This window comes from Electrophorus electricus, chromosome 9 (assembly GCF_013358815.1).
Source record: "Electrophorus electricus isolate fEleEle1 chromosome 9, fEleEle1.pri, whole genome shotgun sequence".
Lineage (NCBI taxonomy): Eukaryota > Metazoa > Chordata > Actinopteri > Gymnotiformes > Gymnotidae > Electrophorus > Electrophorus electricus.
The window spans coordinates 21,056,671-21,078,397 of NC_049543.1; the positions used below are offsets into that span (position 1 = coordinate 21,056,671).

The window sequence follows — 21,727 nt, forward strand, 5'->3', positions numbered from 1 at the left end:
CTGAGATTAAAAATCTCTTTTCCAAGAGTGTCTTGGCCAAGACAGGCAGCAGCAGGGTTACAAGGTTACAGACAGATTGGAAACAAACAATAGAAAATAAATTACATATTCATAGGATATGAAAATATTCAATAAAATAACACCATAAATCAGCGTTCAATCAGAAGTATTAAAAATTACTGAAAACACCTACAACCTGATTTAGTTTCCTCCGAATCATTAAGAATTATCTTAAACTCTTTTATGGAGACTAGGTCCTGGAGGTTTTGGCAATTTTGTATCTGATTCCAGGAGGTAGGTGCAGCATACTTAAATGCCCTCTTCCCCAGGTCAGTACAGACTTTTGGGACAGATAGCAGGAGTAGCTCTTGAGAGTGAAGACAGCAACCTCCCCTAATGTTCTGAAGGATGTAGATCTGTAAATAAGATGGAAGCAGCCCAAAAATAGACTTTTAGATAAACATGTGCCAATGTTTTAGCTGACAAGTGGACAGAGACCAACAAACCTGAGCATACATAGAGCATTGGTGGGTAAGGGCTTTAGAGCTTGTAATAAACCAATGTGCTCCATAGTAGACAGTGCATAATGAATGTAGGCATTGCACACGCGCACACACACACACACACACACACACACACACACACACACACACACAATATATATATATATATATATATATATATATATATATATATATATATATATATATATATATATATATATAAACAAACTTCATTATAATCATTAATTAATCATCCCTAAATAGTAGTACTGAGGTACAGACTATCACATAACCTTGAAAAGTAGTAATGATAGGAAGATTCAGGGTATTATATTTTGAATCAGTCTGCCTCTCATTATAATTAACGTGAAGAGCCATTCTAGTGACTATAGCGTAGAGCAGGTTACAGGCTTTGTGTCTTACATGCTTTGTGAAGTCCCACCCACATGCAATAAATTTAACACCGTAAGGGGGCGACGAGAACGTTCCCCAGGGAACGTGCGATACATTCCAGTTAAAATGCTGGTTATGTTTCTAATGTACATTACATTGCAATGTAAACGCATTAGTGACTGTCAAGGGAAAAACGGAACTACGTGGGCTGGGATCCTTCTTGGAATTCAGCACTTGGACAGCGACCCCATGGCAACTTGCAGTTTGGCTTTCGCACTTTTAGTTTGTCAGAAAAGTGTGCTAAAATATTTTGGCTGCTCTTAATAATAATAATAATAATAATAATAATAATAATAATAATAATAATAATAATAACAGTAATGTTATTATTGTTATTATTATTATTATTTTGCACTGAATGAATACAATGTGTTAATTCTTTGTTTTTAAAATCAGATTTTGTGTACTGGACACCTGTTAGCAACTCGGGAAGTGGGTATTATTTGCCTTGGTCGCTTGCGTCATACACCCACCCCCTTCAAAACTGCACCGTTTAGAGAGCGATGGGGACCTAGACGCCTCTCAGTCAAACTGAACACAACACCACGTGTACTGGGCGGTCACGGCCACATCGTGTTCACGTGGTAGCGGATCAGCACAAGGCGAGCGCCGCTGGTAAATCTGGGCACAGGCTGCCTGGCTGCCAGACTCTTCCAGCCATGGACCTGGAGGTGGAATCCGCCGAGTAAGTAACACCTACCGATAATAGCGCAGGCACTGCCCACGCCGTCCGTGTCTCAGATATGCCACACGTTTAGCTTTACAATAGGTCAACATTTTAAAAATCGTTTTGTGTGTGTGTGAGTGACGGTTCGAAGGCAAGATAGGTTATTTAGATATGTTTCAAAAATATTTTACAGGTCAGTCAGTAAGGCTAGTGTAGTGCCTTCTTCTGAACACATTTGCACTGAACAATTTCTGCAATGTCCATTTTTTTATATTGCAAACAGCTACTGCCGCAGAGTCATTAAGAGTCATTAGATTTAATATATCCGTGTTAAAAGTTGCTTGTAGAATTAAATCATTCGAATGCAAATTCTCTCGCTTCATGTCTCTTATTTGTGAGACAGACTGAATAGCTTACTTAAATTGCAGGCGTTTCATTTAAAATGTAGACTGCTGTGTCGGCTATTAATTGCGTCACTTGGCATCCATAAAACAGTTTTTTTAACGCCCACACAGTTACGTCGATTGCAAATTACTCACTTAACTGACAAGATGTGTTGATTCATCGCAGCGTAATTCGTCTGATCATGCAATATCTCAAGGAGAACAACTTGCATCGCACGCTGGCGACGCTGCAAGAGGAGACGACGGTGTCGCTTCACACCGTTGACAGCATCGAGAGCTTCATCGCGGACGTTAACAACGGGCACTGGGATATCGTGCTGCTTGCTATCCAGTATCTCAAACTTCCTGATAAGCTACTCATTGATCTCTATGAACAGGTAGATAACTTCCTACAATACTCCGTGTTAGGAGTACATTTACATTTACGGCATTTAGCAGACGCTCTTATCCAGAGCGACTTACAAAAGAGTACAGGTAGGAGATTCGTATAATACTGCATGTGTGATACTGTTAGAAATACAATAACATTGCTTTGGTAAATGCATGATTGTCAGGTATTAAGCTGGATATTGACTAGATATGTAATTTAATTTGTAACAGTACCTAGCAACTTGTGTGATGAATTCATCGGGTTTGCAGCCAGTTTTGATGCAAACTGTTCAAATTCAGAAATAACCATTTTTAAAAAGTGTTTTAAGTGTCTTATTTGTTACTTTCCAAAAGCCAGAGATGCATCTTATTCATTGAAAAGCAGTGAAATAAGGCTAATCATCCAAGGTGCTATCCCAGCACCTGCAGGAATGCGCTAGTCGCACCAACTCACATCCAGAGGGGTGGTGTTTGTGTGCATCGGCAGGTGGTCCTGGAGCTGATTGAGCTGAAGGAGACGGGAGCTGCCCACTGTCTGCTGGCTCAGACGGACCCTCTGATCATGCTGAAACACACCCAGCCTGAGCGATATGCCAGGCTGGAAGCCCTGCTCACAGGCCCCAACTTTGACCCGAAGCAGGCCAGTTTCGCTGCTCTGATAACAAACTCGGAGAGTTATGATTAAATGACATGGATGCATATAGGATCTTTAAGGATCACCTCTGAATCACAGTTTAAATACAAATACACAGATACAAATATGTTTGGTCCGCTTTACATACTTGTGTAAGACCAAAAATAGAGTCGATAGATAGATTAGACATAAGACTTAAATAAAACAACGGTAGGAATCCAGAGAAAACAGCACAAGTAATGGATTCACTGACAGCTCATTATTATGAAACACTGATTTAGCAAAAATGTTCAAGGAATGTTTGGAGGCACAGAGAAATCTGTTACAGACACAAAAAAAAAAAAAAGCTAAAAGAAAAATAAAATTTCCTAAAAATATACTAATATGCCACACCTTAAAAATGCTGTAATAAGACAATCACAATGTCTGAAAGCTCTATGCACAGGTAATCCCAGTCATTACATCATTTCCTTCTGGTCACTATGGCTTTCCAGGCTTACCCAGAGGGCAGCAGCAAAGAGAAACGCAGGTTGGCTATTGCTCAGGCATTGGCTGGTGAGGTCACTGTGGTCCCACCCTCTCGCCTCATGGCTCTGCTGGGACAGGTAGGTTTGACTGGATTTGTTATATCCGTCATTTGTTTCCAAACTGTTTTAATCAAATCTTTGATCTTATTGGTTGCATTTAGATGATTTTTAAAAGGCGAAACATAATTTATTTGTCTAAAGAATCTGAAAAGATTTAGCTTGGAATAGCCTTAATGAGCTGTTCAGTCACACAGTTGCATATTGTCTTTATATCATCTTGAATCCTGGGAATGAAGCTAAGTTAAGCTGCTGTCTTTCCTGCATAGGGTCGTCTATGTGAGGGCGCCCTCTACAGGTTACAGGAGACCAAAGCGCTAAGGCAGTTTGGATCATTAGCCGTGTTGGTATGTGGATCTAGAACATGCAGATTTATTTCATCATATGCTTCAAGACTAGTATCTACTCTTACTGGTACAACTTAACAGGAGCTCTTCAACTCCCCCTGTCCATTCTTTTACCATGGGATCTAAATGGGATCTAATGCAGGTGTTTTCAATTCAAGCCTCATGGGCCCCCAGACAGTCCACATTTTTATTTGTGATCTCCTATCGCTCCTGAGCCAAGTATTCAACATTGTACAGCCCTTGAGTACCTGCCTGAGGTGCGTTGGAAGTTGGTAGACATTGAAAACAGACTGGATTGAAAATCCCTGCTCTAACACCACTTTCTAAAAAATGCATGGGTGCAGTCCCCTCTCTTCTAATGCCAGTCATTTCTCCCAATACCTTTTTATTCTGTTCTCCCTTTTCTGTTTCTTCCTGCTCTCTCCACAACTTTCTCTCTCTCTCCCTACCTCCCTCTCTCTCCCCATCCTCCTCCAGTCTCTGAAGTGGCAGCAGCACCAGGGTCTTCTGCCTCCGGGAATGTCCATCGACCTATTCAGAGGCAAGGCTGTGATGAAGGACCTGGAGGGCGAGCGTTTCCCTACTCAGCTCAGCCATCTCATTAAGGTACCGCCACAGTGACTGGCGTAATCGGGCCCTGGTGCCGGAGGGGTCCAGCTGGGACAAACCTTTCCCAATCCAAAGTTCTCGCAGTGCCTGGCCATGAGTACTTGTGCCTCCAGACTCCTCTAATCCTTATGGGCTGCATCACCCAAAAAATGCCAAGATGCCTTACATGGAATGGTGCCAACATACCCATACAGTGTATGGTCCGCAAGTCTTTCCTCCTCATCGTTTTGCTTGGACAGGCTGGTCCTTTGTAATATGATTGCAAACTTGTATTATAACTGGTGAGCATATCGACAAACTAAACGCAGTTCATTTCAGCAAAGTTATCAGTCATCATGTTTGAAATATTTAAAAAGTCCATTGTTTTACAATAAATATTGTTGAGTGAATCATGAGGGTATGTAGAACTGTGTGCAGGATGGTAATGAAAGATTAACTGATTGAATAATTCATCTCGTCTCAGTGATGAAGAATCACAGGCCTTCAGCAATGTGGTAGTGAAAACAGCTTTCATTTAAAGTTTTACATAGTGCATAATTGCAGACAAAGCCCAAGGGGAGATATTTTTATGATCAACAGTATGTCAATTCTTGCTATGTTATACTGAATCCTTGCAACGATGCATACTGCCCACAGGAATTAAGTATTTGGGAAGCCCAAATAAAGCATATTTAGCATTTTATGTGATTTCAGGTTGTACAAAATTTAAAAACTAAAATAACTGATTACACAAAAGGGACATGGCTGGTATGGTTTTTCGATGCAAGGGCTCAGCTGACTTAATAAATGTCCTCACCGACTGTTCTAGGACTAGTTTAAGACGTAAAACCTACACAGTTGACAACTGTTCCTATTCAGAAAACAGGACAGTGCAAAGCATGTGGTTCCCATGTGTGATGAGCCATGAGGCAGAGACATGTCATACAGGGTGCGGAAGATGGCTTGCTTAGCACACTGCATGCACGTACACAAACACACACACACACACACACACACACACACACACACACAGCCGTGCGTGTAATTGCTTTGAACACCCAAGGCCCCCTCTCTCATGCCCCCTGCTCCCAGGCCCGCACCAACATGCTGCGTGTCCTAATTGATGTCGGCACGGCAGTGGGTCTGGCTCAGGGTATGACAAATCCGTCTTGTTTTGTCTCCCAATACCCTGCCCGGTCCCCTCGCAGACAGGACTAACCTTTAGAACATGCTGCGGCGTTGCATATGGAGGTCGTACATAAATGCACTGCGTATGGTGGCTGGTGTTTGCGCAGTATCGTTCGATTTCTTGCCCACACACTTCCGGACCGTTAATGTCGGAAGCCGTGCTGTAGTTTCCCTAATGATGCACAGTTGCTAAATTTGATCCTTAGGCTTGTATATCCATAAAGCCCACAGTGAAGTAGTGGTTCTTCAGTCAATAAATATGCAGATTGTCATTACTTTCAACATATTACACCATGGACTATTTATGAAGTGTAATCACGTTGATGCTGCTGTCTACTGGGACTTACCTTTGGAAGATCATTAAAGAGGTAAGTTCATAAATAGGTCATATCTTGTCATTGTGTGTGTGCCTGTGTTACAGTTTGGTCCAAAGTCCCATGTTGAGTGTGCACGGTTTACACCAGACGGCCAGTACCTGATTACGGGCTCTGTAGATGGCTACATCGAGGCGTGGGACTTCGAGACGGGTAAAATTTGTAAGGTGCGTCTGTGGTGCCTGGCCTTGAGTGTGCTGGGGATCGCTAGGTGTTCCTCATATAAGCACTAATCTGCCTGTGGCACAGCTGGTCTCAATAGTGGAGATTTAGTTTCTAAATTGAATCAGGTGTACAGGCCAGTATTTCTCAAGAACTTCACAGGAAGCACATACAAACTTGAGCAGGGACTGCTCTAATTCACCTGGAAAACACAAATATGGTAACATTTATAAGCATATATCACACTGGATGAGGTGTCTGCCAAACATTGAAAGCATAAATTCAGGGGGGAAAAAACTCCTTTGCATTTATTTGGTATGACTGGATGTACCAATATCACAAAAATTTGAATTTGAAATCAGCATATCTGAGAGAAAATTACGGATTTCGCAAACAACTATGCAATGTGTAATTTGCATATAAAAACTCATCCCATTAACATGGCCATGTGTTTGGGCCCTTCTGATATCTGCTAATTAACATGACCTCCTAGTCCTGAGGAGGGAGAGCTTGTGTGGGTGAACTGCACCCATTGTTGAGTAGGAAAAACAAGTTTCCTCATTTAGTAGTAGCTAATGTTTTTTCTCAGGAGTGTGCATGCTTAAAGTCAAACCCTATGAGATGTAGAATATGGGTCACCTCTGCTCTCTGTGACGTCCAGAGCTGCACATCAGCACCCACTGGCATCCAAAAATAACGTTGCCCGACTTCTACAATGTAGCTTTTACAGTATAATGCCCATGAAAACACTCTCAGTTTGATGTGGTGTATTTAAAGAGATAAGTAGTTTATTGTCACTGCATGGTATGAGGTACTATACAGGTAAAGGTATTTTTAAAGTTTAAAAGGCGTAGCTAGTCAGAACCCTAGTTGCACCACTGGATTTGTCAGGATTACTAAAATGTGTTTAAATATTTACTCACCCAAAGCAGACGGTAAAAATATGGCATGTTATTCTCAGATTCAGCCATTTGGGTCATATATTTTCTGATTCAAATACAGTGATTTTTTTTTTGTATTGTTCATGCATGTCTTTTTGGCAGCATGAATTTGCTTCTTCATGTATGCCTTTTTTGAAATTTTTGTACCAAAAGACTGGCAATATAGTTGAGATCCAGGAAGTATCAAGTCAGATGAATCCATTTGCTGACATGACACTGTGTGATGCTGGAATTGTCCATATGTGAGGATACACTAACTATGAAAGCATGAATTTGAGCAGCTGGGATGTCCGCGTAAACCCTGCTATTCAAATGTTTCAGTGAGTATCCGGGTCAAAATGTCCCCCCCCCCCCCCCCCCCCCAAAATCACACTACTGCTGACATGCACTGCTGACACCCAACAGGATGGCTCACTGGCCTCCATGGATGCCAAAGGAACAATGATTCATTCAACTGTGGAACTTTTTCTATTTCCCAGTGGTCCAGTTTTAATGCCTGATTATTTAGATTATTTCTGTTCACTGACCACTAGTGGTTTTAGTTTTTTCTTTATTGGTACCCACTTGGAACTGTTGTACATGAAAGTCCCAGGATGACAGCCATTTGAGAACAACTAAAACTGTCAACTTTCATGCCATGTTCAAAGTCACTAAGGCCACGTTTTATGCATTCCCACACCTAAGTGATGGTGGGAACTCTGATCTGCCTGATTTATTTTTTCTTTTCTTTTTTTGTACCACATTGTGTAATTACATAGTGTATGACTTGTAGCAGTGTGCAATTTGTGTGATGATAGGAGGTACATCTAATAATCTGGCAGCTTCTAGTATTCCTGTTACTTGACTCATGTTCCAGCATAAGTCAAAAAGTAACCACCCATGCTGGCTCGTGTGGTAGTGGTATGCAATTGTGTGTGTGTGTGTGTGTGTGTGTGTGTGTCTGGCTTCTAGGATCTGAAGTACCAGGCTGAGGATAACTTCATGAAGATGGACGAGGCAGTGCTTTGTCTGGCAATGAGTCATGACTCAGAGATGGTGGCCTCTGGAGCCCAGGATGGAAAAATCCAGGTGTGGATCCAAACCAAATCCAGACCAAAGCTTGCAGACCAACCTAGGCTGCAAACACCTCCATAACAAAATACTCAAAGGCACTAAATTACCCTACCACATTGGCTTTTCTCCTGGTGTCATTTAAGCACTAATAAAGACAGCAGAACGAACACTACGCCTTTGTAGCAGTCAGACACAGTCTGCTAGAGTGACACAGTCTGCTACAGTCAGACACAGTCTGCTACAGTCAGACACAGTCTGCTACAGTCAGACACAGTCTGCTACAGTCAGACACAGTCTGCTACAGTCAGACACAGTCTGCTACAGTCAGACACAGTCTGCAGAGCCCAGTACTGCTTACCACGCATCAAAAATCAGCACCAGCCAAGCCAAGGTTGGCTGGTGCTCGCGCTAGCAAACAGAGCTCTAATCACTCGTCACAGGGGGAATGAAGTGTGTGCAGGCTACTTTTAATTACTGCTGACAAATAAATGATTTTTTTTTTAATCTGGTTAATCATGCAGCATTTAATTACATGTGTGGGTTGACTCCTTCTACCAGCACTGTACCTGAAGGTAGTGAAACATCATGCCTAGTGTTAAAGTAGGTACAGCCGGTATGGCTAAACGTGGTTTCTCCTCTGTACAATCTAGATTTAGCTGAATGTTTAGAAAAGGCAAAAGATCAGTATGGGTCTGTTATATTGACGTATTACATGCGATTAAAACACCGCAGCCTGTTTCACAGCACAAGTGTAGAATGAAGTAAAAGGAAACACCAAGAGAGGGTCGGGGCTCTGTCAGAAGATGCCTGCTCACTGTGAGCTCTCAGCCAGCTTCTTGCTCTCCTCCAGCTGTGGAGGATCCACAACGGTCAGTGCCTGCGCAAATTCGAGCGTGCCCACAGCAAGGCCGTTACCTCCCTCTCCTTCAGCAGGGACAACAGTCAGCTCCTGAGTGCCTCCTTCGACCACACCATCAGGTTTTGCACCCACACACTTCCATGCTCACCGCTCAGACTTAACAGCACAGGTCTGCATCTTGCCATGAGCTGGGCTTCATCCATCCTAATGGCCTGCTTCTCTCTGCTCTCTGCGTGGCGCTTGTGTGAACGCCACATTTACTCGTTTTCGGAGGTCTGGCTGCTCGGCACAGGTTTTGCTGCAAGGTGCGTCGGCAAGCATAGCAGCTGGTGGTAGAGCGTGTTGTGGTGCCTTATGTGGGGCTGGTTTCCACATCACTCGCTCAGTCATAAAGGCAAAGCACTCAAGTCGTATTCGCCTTCGTTAAGTTAGTCCACCTCTGACATTTCTGCATTGCGCATTTAGGTCTCAAAGAAACGCTGTTGTGTGGACATTAACAAAAAGAAAGGCATGTGACAGGTTCCAGTTTCAGTTTAAAGAGCAGAAACAAAATTTGCCATGATTGTAGCATCAGTTTTATTTAAACAAAAATCATTTTTGGAATAAAGAGAATTCATTATTAGTCATTATAGAATTGACAGAGAGAAATACCTAGTTGGGGTCTTGCATCAGTGGCCTGACGGCACCTGACTGGAGGAAGTGCCCAAGACCGATGTGTGTCCATGTCAAATAGATCAGAAATGCAGTGGGAGTTAAGATGGATCAGCCCCTCGGCGTGAAGCATCATTAGGGAGATTCAAGCATGTTTGCACCTAGTGTTTCCCACACCTCTCTCCCTCCCTCCACGTTCCTTCTCCCTGCCTAACCACTCTGACTGCGGCGCTTCTGCAGTGTGAGTGCTGGGCTCACAGACTGCACTTGTGTGGGTGTAGGATGGCATGATTTTCCACATGCAGAGAGAGAGAGAGAGAGAGAGAGAGAGAGAGAGAGAGAGAGAGAGGGGCGCTGAATAAGGTAAATTGAGAAGCCCATAAAGTGTTTCTATTCCTATCTCAAGTATCCAGGCAAACATGAGGTGATGGATGCAGATGTCTTGCCACTTGCTTGGAGAGAGAGAATGAGAAGAGGGGTAATTGGCAGGCAGAACTGTGTGTGATTTAGACTCTTATTGTCAAACAAAAACTCCCCCTCACTTGCATTGGATTGGCTTTTCGCTTCAGACAGCACAGGAGGGGAGGAGAGGAGACACTAGTGCCAGACAGGCAGCACATGCTAATGTATGGGTGTCAGTTCAGTCTCATTATGCATCATGTGTCCAGCAATATGTTTATGTATACATAATAGAATGTCTTTCTCATATATGTTTAGGGGTTTTCCTTTGATCATGCTATGGTGTTTACCAAGGGCAGGTGTATGTATGCTATATAGTATCGGCTGTACATTCTAGGGTTGTGCATTCCAGTGCTGTACATTCTAGGGTTGTGCATGTTGGAAAAAATATTCCTAGTAATTGGTGCTTTCAATAAACCTCAGAAAAAGGTGAGCCTTTTTGGATTTTGCAGTTTTAAGATTTCCTAATCACTATTACACCATGTTTCATTTACAGTATTTAATAATGAAGAATGAATAATTGCATAATTAGCATTGCAACTTTTAAAGCTGGAAAGTTGTACGGTACTCAGGGCTGACTTACTATGATTTTGCCCCTTAAGAGTCATTAAAAGAGTGGAATTCTATGAGAGACGTACGGATAGTATGCCTTCTAACCACTAAAATTTCTTAGACTCCATGGATTAAAATCAGGAAAGATGTTGAAGGAGTTTCAAGGCCACATCTCTTGTATAAATGACATCATCTTTTCACACAATGGCCAATATGTCATCAGCGCCTCAGCAGATGGTACTGTCAAGGTAAACCTGCATTTTATTTCCATATCTGTCATGATTTACTGACTAAACATGTAGTCTGTCATACTGTTTGCACTACTCACTAATAACATGCCTCATTCTCAGATCTGGAGCATGAAGACTGTGGAATGCATCCGCACCATCAAAACACCAGACATCCCTGAAGGCTTAGACATCACGGTTAACAATGTCGTTCTTGTGCCCAAGAACCCTGAACACTTTGTGGTGTGTAACAGGACTAACACAGTGGTCGTTATGAATATCCACGGCCAGGTAACAACTCAACAATAACCATCTACCATCCATTTTTCACTATACATATTTCAATATTCCATATAAAGTTCAGCAGTTTATGCTGTTAAAGCCATTGATTTTCATAAGGAACTCTCCTCTGCCAAGCCAACTACAGATGCCAGGTGCTGATGTGAATAATTGGAACTAATTATATAATACTTCTGGATGGATTCTGGCATTCACAAATGCAAATAGTTAATACTGAAAATAATCACAGTAAACCCAAAATTCTATCAAGTTATAGAGCTGTAATTCAGAAAGTTAACATTTTTAGAGAATGGTCTAAAGTTGCGAAGGTTCAGCTTTTGTTTGGCTAGAAGCTTTCTGGTCTAAACCCTGGACACGTAGACATTTGTCTCTCCCACTCCCTTCCTTTTCCCGCTTGCTGGCTGACTCATTCGCTCTCTTAACCCTCCTCCTCCTCCTCAATCTTCCTCTCCATCTGCTCTTTTGCTCCCTCTTTGTATATTCCTCTCTCCCTCCCTCCACCAAACCCTCCGAGGTGCTGAGGAGCTTTAGCTCAGGCACGAGGGAGGGAGGAGACTTTGTATGCAGCACCCTGTCTCCTCGTGGGGAGTGGATTTACTGCGTGGGAGAGGACTACGTTCTCTACTCGTTCAGCACCATCACTGGCAAGCTGGAGAGGTCTCTGATGGTACGGCCTGCCTACAGATGTCTGCCATATTCCCAGGTTTAAGCTTTCATAATCACTCTAAAGGGATGATTCGGAAAGCTTTGTTTCTTTAGCTTCTGCCTCTCTGGTCGTCTTTTAGTCTTTAGGTTTTTTTTAGATTTAGGTATTATTAGGTTTCTCTTTTTCTGAAAAGATACTGTATTTTAAAATTTTGACTTATTCAGTTGAAATTTTATTGCAGATGTTAAGAGACACCGTTTCTGACATAACCAGAATCTATTGAAAATCTTCTAAGAGGTTAGCCTTAATCGGTGTAGCCACATCGAGATTCCACTTCAGATTATACATGAAAATCACCGAGATGTCAGTTATATAATGAAATGAATTTATTACATACACTTAAACTAAAACCTAACCTGAAACAACTCATTAGCATATTAAAGATGTGCAGTCCTGAAATTCTGTTGTCCTGTGTCCCTTTCTGCAGGTGCATGAGAAAGATGTGATTGGCATAACTCATCATCCTCACCAGAACCTTATCGCCACCTACAGTGAGGACGGTCTACTGAAGCTCTGGAAACCTTGAAGCTTTTCTGTTCAGAGGTGTTTGCTCAGTGCACTATATAGTCTATATATGTGTAGTGGTTCCAAGTCCTGATCCTGGGGCACCCCTGTACATACAGGTCTCTGCAGCTAATGCGTCAGTGCTTAGTGTGACATGAAAGTCTTCCATTCAGTAACAATGAAGGTCAATTATATATTTTACCAACAAACCCTCCTACACTAAAAGAAAGGAAGTTAAAGACGTGATGAAATTCACCACTTAGTTCCCATTGAAGTGTGTTACTGAAAAGTATAAAGTAATTTGGATATGATAGAACTGCGCTGTGACACTCGATTACAGCTTGACAGTTTAATCTAGGCTACAGATTCCTTGAGGCTTCACACAACCTTGCTACTAAAGCAAAGGTCCTAAGCCAAGGACGGACAGCAAAGAGATGATGAGATCTCGGCATCAGATGGATTTGACTTTGGAAAGATGTAATCTAAGGTGTTCTCTTAGGAAAAACTGCATGAGCATAGTGACCTATTCTTTGTGAAGGGATCTCTAGTGTCGTCCATATAGGAACCTGCATGCCAGTAGCCTTATGACACTACACATTTACTCTGTGTATTGGTTTCTCTAGTCAACAGTGGTTTCGTTCATATAAAGTGAAGAAACATATAGTGTGCTTCTACCTGGATTATATGAAAGAACTGGGGTTGTTCAACCAGTGAGGTCTCCAATTGTAGCTCCCCAGTAAGGGTTCACAACATAGAACCAAACAACCAAATGAATTATGAAAATGATAAGAGAATGATCTTTTTTGTGCAGAGTTTACCACAAAGCCTAAGACTGGAGAGGTTACTATGAATTTTATGTCGGCTAATGAACATTCTGATGTGTCCATGTAGTCAAATCTATTTCTATTTTAGTATAATTCTGGTGTGATGGCTTGGTGTGTTTTAACACTTGACCCAACACATGCATGCAACCTTGGTTATGTGACAATGGGAATATACTGTGTGTGTAATTTGTTTTGGTGTTCAAATATCATAGACACTGTCAAGGATGTTCTCACTTATGGACAGTGGGTTAAGGTGACTTTACTATGTAAATTCAAGTGAAATAAAGCATTGGTAAATGCAGTGATATTGCTGTCCTGCTGTTAGTGAAAATGGGTTTGTTTTCAATTCATTATAAAGCACTTTTTTACATTGTTTTATTTGGATTATTGTCATGGCTATTGACAGAACAAGCATAAAAACATCTGAAGTACAATGAAATAAAATTCCCTGCATGTTATGTGAAAAACTGCCAACACACCACTGAGCTGTCCAGTTGATCTAGTCGTAACTGAACTCTAACCACATTTTGAAACTACAGTGTAGTGTTTTGCATTTTCGGTGCAACATGTACATGGTGGAATTTTAAATTGAGCTGCTTGAGGCCTGGTTCATTCTCAGGTTGCCATGGTTTCTCAGTTCGATTCCTCTATGGTTCAATAAAGGCCTGCTATTCCTACTCACTTTTCCCATGCCATTTGTTTTGTTTGCCTCAAAAATAGCTGGGTAACTAGCCCTGGCTACTTGTGTGGTTACTAAAATATTCAGATCTACAAAGTTAAATACTGAGCTCCACATAATTTCACACCTGTTCAAATGAGTCCAAGAGACCCTGGAAAATGCAGGTAAAGGAGAGTTTAATTCATAAATTAAAAGTACAACATCTACATTATTGGGCCAAATAAAACTGATTCTAATATAGCACTTAGACAACAACCATACTTTTCACAGATTCAGAAAAGTACTTTTGCCCTTCAGCTCTCCAACACGATGAAAAAAGCAATTGTTTTCCTGAGACCCAGGGCATAGTGAAGACCAAAAAAGCCAGCATCCCACTGAGTCTGAATGTGTGTCCTTTGCTGCAAAACACCGAGCTAGGACTGCCTTTACACATATTTAGTAAGGCCTCACAGGTGAAGAATTTGTAATCAATATTTGGAGACAAAACAAGACCTTAAAGACTTCAGATAAAAATTAATGAAAAAAGAGCATGTCATTATGAAAGGTAAAATTATTTTGTCTCATTGTTGCATAAATTTGCTATATTGTGATAAAATTAATCATGTTTTAGAAGATAGGATTATATTCATCAGTTAAACATCATAGAAAAATTATACTAATAAATAACTCATTTTATAATTATTGTGCAAATGCATCTACACATGTAAAAATAACTCAATGTATCCAAAAACTTTTCCATTTCAGTTAACAGGTTATAGTCATAACGTAAATGTAATTTAGAGGTCATAATTCAAAAATACTGACAACCAAGCAAATACTGGGCACTTAACAGAACACATAAAATGCACACAATTTTTCACTTATACCAAATGTACTCCATCAGCCTGTTTCATGTATGACCTTTTTTTTTTTTTTTTAAACAAACAAACAAAAAAAAACACACTGGAGCTGAAAGGTTAATCTAGCTAGCAAGTACTGCGAGCTACTAAAATCTTTTCCATAAATACATGCCCAAATCTTCAGACATTTGTCTTAAACTGCATTTCGTTTTGACCAATGTTACATAGACTTTCTGTTGTTGTTTAGGACATGTGGCTAGTATGACTTACCGTAATTTATAAAAATGAACAAAACTACACTGTGTAGCTAAGCACTGCCAATATTTGGCATCTCAGATGACTGGGATCACTTTCTTTTGAAGGCCAAATTTTACTGGGATGTTGCAAGTTATTCAAATAACAATATGATTCTTCTTTGGGCATACACTTATTAAGATCACTGCTACAAAATTGCTTATTTAAACAAGTATGCATCTTGACATTCTTTAAAGCAGTAAAAATAAGACTTTTACCCAAAAACAATTGGGGTAAAATGAGCCTCACAAGACACTAATACTAAGACACATGTGGTTCAATGAACTACTTTTGGGGTATGGGGGAAATTAATTTTTTGCTGAATTTTGCTGTAACCAAAATACAAAAGTATACAGCATTTATTGAAAATAGAAGCAATGTCCTAGAACTACCCCTGTATCAAAGAGGACATGCAAAACACCCATAACAACATGTTTTCATAGCAACAACTTTTGCACAGTGCTCCAGCAGCCATCACGTGCATCTTTCTAGGGTGTTTTTCTAGCTGCTTCTGGCACCTATTTACACACAATTTTCCCCAAAACCCAACAACAAAAAACTACCCTTTTTGATAGATTAAAAGGGTAAAACATCTGTTAATTTAATTTTAAAGGGTGGTTCGTGGGACTTTAGACAGCTAGATACATTTCGCAAGCAACAAACAGCAGGGGTACAATAAGCAGCAGAATAAAAATTATCAAGAAATAAAAACTACAGTAAATAGTGTGCATTACCATTGTTTTCATACTTCATGTTAACTCTACTACAAATGTGGTCTTGGAATACACGCACCACAGTGCTGACCCTGTTCTGAATATGCATGTTGCACCCTTTTCGTTTTCATTCTATTCAGTGTGCTGTTCAAAACAGCAATAAGGCTTTTACTGATGATTTTTGTCTAATAAACAATCAAAATTAGGTTACTTTTTGACCACTGCCTATTGCTGAGGCCTCTTAACAGTTAACAATATGTATACACAGCTGAAATTTTTTTTGCTGTTGTATATTTTAAAGTAGCATGGCTCCCATGTCACCAGTGTATGATCTTTACATTCGGCATTAAAATGGCACATTGCAGAGCACATACACAAACAGTGGTGCAGGTGTTGGCAAAATGGCAAGAACAGAACACGGCTTAAGGTTTTGCAGTGGCTGTCGTCGTAAGATCACGTGTTGAAGAGTCAGCTATTTGCTTTCACTTACGGCAACTGCGATGGGATACTCCACAGACATTTGAACACAGCATAAAACATCGTACACTTTACACCAAGCATCCATATTAGAGATTTTATCAACTCTGTACCACAGCCACTGTGAACACCTCACAGATCCTGTCAATAATTACCTTTCTAAAAGACTTTGGATCGTAAACTTGTTCATGAGTGTTCATTTTAAGAAATCGGCTTCTTCCAGTCACAAAAGTTAAAAAGAGTCTAATAATTCAGCCAGAGGCTTTTCAGGAGAAAGTTAACTGACTGAGAAAATGGGATTTGGCATCCTTCTCAACACTTTCTCTTCCACAATTATCGACTATGCAGCAGGAGCAAAGAATGGCGGGTGGAGGTGGAGAGAAATGTGGTTAGAGCCATGGAAGCCCTATGAGGTTTGGCACTGTACCCCTCCACCTGGGTGGAAGTCATCCTCTTCCTCTATGTAGTGATAATGGCGTCGTTCACGCGCAGGGTCACAATCCTCAAGGTCTGCGTAAATATAGAGGTCATCGTCCATGCTGTCCGGTTCACCTTTCTCACGTGTGTCAGGGAAGTACTGTTCCAGTTGCTTCAGTTTGTTTAAAGGGAGGAAGTCTGCCTCAGGGAAGACAACCTGATGATTAAAATAATCAAGAACAGAGCATACAGGTATTACTCTATACAGTGCACATTTAATTTGTACTCTACTTACAGTACACAAAGTGTTAGAATTTCCTATAATGCAACTCCCTTTTCTGCAGTGTTTTCTATCCAGCCGTATCAAAGTTCCGTCCTCTGTCATGTTAGCATGTCTATTCTTATGTGAAAAACTGTCAAATATGGTTTGAGCTAGTGGACAGACGGCTGTCTCATTTTGATTCTACATATTCCATCATGTCTGCACATGTGAAAATAGGGAATATTTCTTTACACAGGGATTGCAACTTTATAAGTAACGTGAGTTATAGGATTTCTATAACAAAAAAATAAACACCCCAAACAAAAAAAATTTAACTATTTAAAAAAACACAGCAAAAAAATATTTTGTAATGATGAATATGTATGTGTACACCACAACATTTCAACATGCTGACGTTTTGGCATCACACAGAAAAATTGGTGGCAACACTCCATCATCTTTACACTCACGCTGAAGAGGAGGATGAGTCTGCCTCTCTCAAATGGTCGACGATACATGGGCATTCCCTCATTCAGCACACACTTCTTATCTCCAGGTTTGATTAACTCGCCTGCTCAACAAAAACATGAATGAAGTATATTCCTGCTACGGCAAGCCAACAAACGCATGCTGAAGTGTAACATATTTGCTTTATTCACTATCAAAAGTCATTTGTTCATCTGTAAAATGTACACACTAGAATGCAACAATATTAATGTTCACCTGGATGAGAAGTAATAAGGAGAGTTCTGTTATCTAGTGTCTTGATGGGTTTCTGGAAACCACATAATGACTCAACAAGCTGAAGTTCCATGGTCATGTACAGGTCCTCTGCTTGTCTGCATGAAATGCACAAGCTGGTTATGATGATATATGAACTCTAGCTCTCGTGTCATCCATGAATAAATAAAAAATGCACAGCAGCCATTACCCACACTTTAAATCATAGAGGATTAAAACACAATAAATGCCTAAGACTATTTCAACGAGCCCTAATGGCCTGCTGAAATAACTGAAGGCCTGTGCATTTTCCTACAGAGAAGTTTACTAAAAGCTACCATATACCACACACGTTTTAACCCCAAACCGACCTCGTGAATACGGGATGTGCCCTCTGGTCTAAGACGATAATGATGTCGCCAGGTTCTAGACCAGGCTCCTGGTCCCCTTCTCCATGGAAAACAATCTTCTGTCCATCTTTCATCCCTGTTAGACAAACATAATCTAGCCAGTTAAAGACAACCTCCTTTCATTTAGTAAAACTGTCCTCACTAAACTCACTAACCACAATTCTGTTTATGTGCCTTAAATATCTACATGACATGTTTGGAACTGGTTTACCCCATGCTATAAACAAGGCAGAGAAATTACAATGTACAGATCATCCCTGCTAAATTATTCCACTTACATCAACAAAATTTTAACTTGAACAGTAAAATAAGAACCAATCCGTTTCTGTCTGCTGCCTGACCCCTTCCCCTCCTAACCTTTATCGATGTGCACTTCAAGGATCTTTTTCTGACGCAAGATCTTGCGTCCAGCACAGGTTTTGCAGCGGTCGCGGGGATTGAGGCGCTGACCCTGGCCCTGGCAGCTGCCACAGATGGTGGAGATCTGCTGCACCATGCCTGGGGCGAGCTGGTGTAGCCTGACTTGGACACCCGAGCCCCGGCATGATGTGCACAGCTCTATGGCCCCTTTACGGCTGCCACGTCCTGGGAGGGGGGGTGGGGGTGGGAGAGCAGTAAGAGTGTCCCGTTAATACACATGTACATCAGACCATTCACATACACAAGCTGGCTTGAAACAACATGGACACACACCTATGGCATTCTGAGGTTGACTGATAATATCAAATGCATACAATGAAGTGGTCAGAACATGACTTGCATTATGCACTTGCTAAAAAGGATAGTCCACTCACGACAACGAAATCCTACCAACAAGCTAGGACTAAATTTACTAATTTACTAAAAAAGGTAAGAGAAACCATGTAGCAAATGAAACTGCAAAACGTTCCCTCCCCATCTCATCTCCCTCCAACAAAAAGACATTTTTACTATTTTTTTATTCCATTACCTTCACACCTCTCACAGATAACATTTTTCTGAACAGATAGTTTCCTGGTGGCCCCATTGTAAAGGTCTTCCAAAGTCACTGTCAGCTGATGCACAACATTTTTCCCTGTGAAAACAAAATCATTACATCATATTTCTTAATTACTGAGTTAATAAGTAGGGCACCAGAGTTGTGGTAATATTTTCCATAGCTAAATCATATACACTTTGAATACCATAACAGAATATTATGTGATGGATAATATGGAAGCCAAATTTAAAGTCCTGTCACCTGAAAATGATGATACACACAGCCCCTTATAATCACATGCATCCTTCTAGTATGGCAGCCTTAGTGTGTGATATAAACTTCTGCTGTGTCTTGCATGATGGACACTTAACTAAATTAGCTGTACTCAACCCCCACCTAAAGAACAACCCTTCTACAAAAAGTCACGTACCTCTCCTCTCTCTGTGCATGCGACCTCCTCCTCCAAAGAACATATCAAAAATGTCCATAGGTGAGCTAAAGCCACATCCTCCATCTCCATTCCCACCTTCCTTAATGGCCTTCTCTCCTCCTCGATCATACACTTCCCTCTTTTTTGCATCGGACAGCACCTCATAGGCTTGAGAGATCTGTTTAAACTGTAGGTACATGAACAGACACACGCACCAACCAAGATGAGCGGGATCATCACATGACTGACACGATCTGAAACGCCATACAAATACCCTAAAACATTTAAGTCACGTGGCTAATATTCCTCCTGTCTCACATTATCTCATATCGAAACCAATGACACGTGACAGGAATGTGTTATGGAGACACATCTAGGGCATCAGGCACTTACCTTCTCCCCCTCGGTGGGATTTTTGTCAGGGTGGTATTTCAATGCCAGCTTGCGATAGGCTTTCTTTAGCTCCTCAGGGCTAACGCTAGGCTTTACGCCCAGTGTGTCGTAAAAGCCAGTCTCTTTCACCATGGTGGCCAACCAGCAGATTAAACTGTAAACAATATTCGTATATTTTTAAAAAAGCTATTGACTGAAACAAAATCAATGTATTTATTTGTATAAACTACGGATACGACACCTGGTGTTCGACTTATCTGAAGCGCCTTGCCAAACATTTAACCTATAGGTTAATTTAGCTAACCTAACTTAGCTAAGCTAATGAGTATCAACTAACCACATGCTATCTTAAGAAGGGTACAACTATGCAAAAATTAATTAAAATATTGCAGCTACCTAACTTTCCTAACTAGCTAAAGAGTAAATTAAATGTTAACCGTTTTGTGAAAAAAGAGGTTGCCGGCTAGCATATCGCCACAAGTCATATGTTCATCTAGCTATCATTCCGAAAAATGGTAGCTAGCTAGCCAATGTTGGCTAATTGTATAAACCCAAAGCTTATTTCTAGGAAATTAACCAGAAGTGTTAAAATCAGTGACACGGTTTACACCGTATGAAGCTAACTAGCTAGCACTTGTTTATTTAGCTACAGTGCTTGCAAACATGACCCAGCCAACTTATATTAGCTTAGCTTGGCTACACTTGTTAGCTAGCTAAGCTAGCTTGCGAGGTCCTCTAAAACAAAACGTAGCAAGCTTGTCTACACGGGCTGAGCTGGTCTTTCTGCTTTAAGTAGTCAACGTATTGTAGATACAACTGAATTGAAGCTTCGCCCCCCCCCCAATACACCTCTTACTGGTTTTACTGTGGAATACAGGGTTGAGCCCTCTCTTCTCATCGAGTAGTGTACTCCTGTACAACCAACGGACGGAACTTCCAGAATCTTCCAGCCCGGACTTCCCGTTCTGAATGCGGAACGACGTGGGCCAGCCGAAAACATGCGCAGTTGGAATTTAAAGCGGCGCACACCATTTTCTGTAAATCTTTAATTATACGTGGTCATATATATTTAAATTAATAAGAACATGAAGTGTCATGTGTGCAAGGCTGTAAAAGCAAAGATGATCGACCTTATTTGGAAAAGGACGACTCCGGTGGGACTCGAACCCACAACCTTTGAATCACTCCTTCCATGATTAACTAGAAGTCCAATGCGCTATCCATTGCGCCACGGAGCCACCTGTTGATATGTTTAACAAAGGCTTTCTTGAGGTAGATATTCCCATTACTCTATATGGTATAAATGATTTGGAATTTCTATTTGGGATGAAGCGTTGCTGTTTTCTGGAAAGATCGCGGCTCATTTACGACATTCTCTGACCATTTGCAAATGCCAAAGCACCCGTTTATGAAAATGTGCACGTTGGAATGAAAGAAAAAACAATCAGTACATCAAGTTGATAATATAAATAATCCAGCTGTCTAAATAATTAGTTATATTCTATATCCAAAATTCAGCGGTGCCCATTAGTTATAAGGAGAATGCTTTATTCGGGGAGGTAACTAGCTAGCCTAAGTAACCTAGGTTAGCAAAGCTACCTTCCCTAAATTGGACCTTGTCTTTCGTTTTATCGGTATAAGTCAGCTAATATAACGCTATCTTAGCTAGTTGGACCACTTGTCTGAATATTTGACATCGCTGATGATTAGGCGTGAGACTTTTTGCCTCTACTAGACTTACATTCAGAAATAGGTAGTTATTTGTTTTATCTGTGCAAGTTATTGA

The 21,727-nt window shown here is 40.9% G+C and overlaps 2 protein-coding genes and 1 non-coding gene across 4 annotated transcripts; 1 reads left to right on the forward strand and 2 right to left on the reverse strand.

Moving 5' to 3' along the window:
- Positions 1–1,506: 1,506 nt before the first annotated feature.
- On the forward strand, positions 1,507–15,066 carry smu1b (SMU1 DNA replication regulator and spliceosomal factor b). Its single transcript, XM_027023633.2, has 13 exons — positions 1,507–1,641; positions 2,194–2,404; positions 2,884–3,036; positions 3,525–3,635; positions 3,884–3,961; positions 4,439–4,567; positions 6,159–6,278; positions 8,166–8,282; positions 9,118–9,245; positions 10,910–11,036; positions 11,139–11,306; positions 11,830–11,982; positions 12,449–15,066. Exons 1-13 carry the CDS (start codon positions 1,616–1,618, stop codon positions 12,545–12,547), a joined length of 1,620 nt encoding a protein of 539 aa, XP_026879434.2. The 5' UTR covers positions 1,507–1,615; the 3' UTR covers positions 12,548–15,066.
- dnaja1 (DnaJ heat shock protein family (Hsp40) member A1) lies at positions 14,188–20,896 on the reverse strand. Of its 2 annotated transcripts, none has more exons than XM_027023634.2 (9): positions 20,798–20,896; positions 19,942–20,095; positions 19,549–19,735; positions 19,110–19,214; positions 18,518–18,745; positions 18,122–18,236; positions 17,754–17,869; positions 17,501–17,601; positions 14,188–16,985 (listed from the first exon to the last, which is right to left on the reverse strand). In XM_027023634.2, exons 2-9 carry the CDS (start codon positions 20,071–20,073, stop codon positions 16,758–16,760), a joined length of 1,212 nt encoding a protein of 403 aa, XP_026879435.1. In that variant the 5' UTR covers positions 20,074–20,095; positions 20,798–20,896; the 3' UTR covers positions 14,188–16,757. The 2 variants fall into 2 exon arrangements, with proteins under 2 accessions (XP_026879435.1, XP_026879437.1); XM_027023636.2 differs by having other exon boundaries at positions 20,791–20,896.
- A 191-nt stretch (positions 20,897–21,087) lies between these two features.
- On the reverse strand, positions 21,088–21,179 carry trnar-ucu. The gene is given in 2 exon segments: positions 21,088–21,123; positions 21,143–21,179. It is a non-coding gene; the product is annotated as a tRNA-Arg (tRNA).
- Between the last annotated feature and the right edge of the window lie 548 nt (positions 21,180–21,727).

Coding starts and splice junctions, on each gene's coding strand:
- dnaja1 (XM_027023634.2), bottom strand. CDS start 20,073: ATGGTGAAAGAGACTGGCTTTTACGACACACTGGGCGTAAAGCCTAGC. Junction 18,746..19,109: donor TATCTGTGAGAGGTGTGAAG/GTAATGGAATAA, acceptor CCCCCCTCCCAG/GACGTGGCAGCCGTAAAGGG. Junction 17,602..17,753: donor CCTTATTACTTCTCATCCAG/GTGAACATTAAT, acceptor TTTGTTGAGCAG/GCGAGTTAATCAAACCTGGA.
- smu1b (XM_027023633.2), top strand. CDS start 1,616: ATGGACCTGGAGGTGGAATCCGCCGA. Junction 1,642..2,193: donor CTGGAGGTGGAATCCGCCGA/GTAAGTAACACC, acceptor GATTCATCGCAG/CGTAATTCGTCTGATCATGC. Junction 2,405..2,883: donor TCATTGATCTCTATGAACAG/GTAGATAACTTC, acceptor GTGCATCGGCAG/GTGGTCCTGGAGCTGATTGA.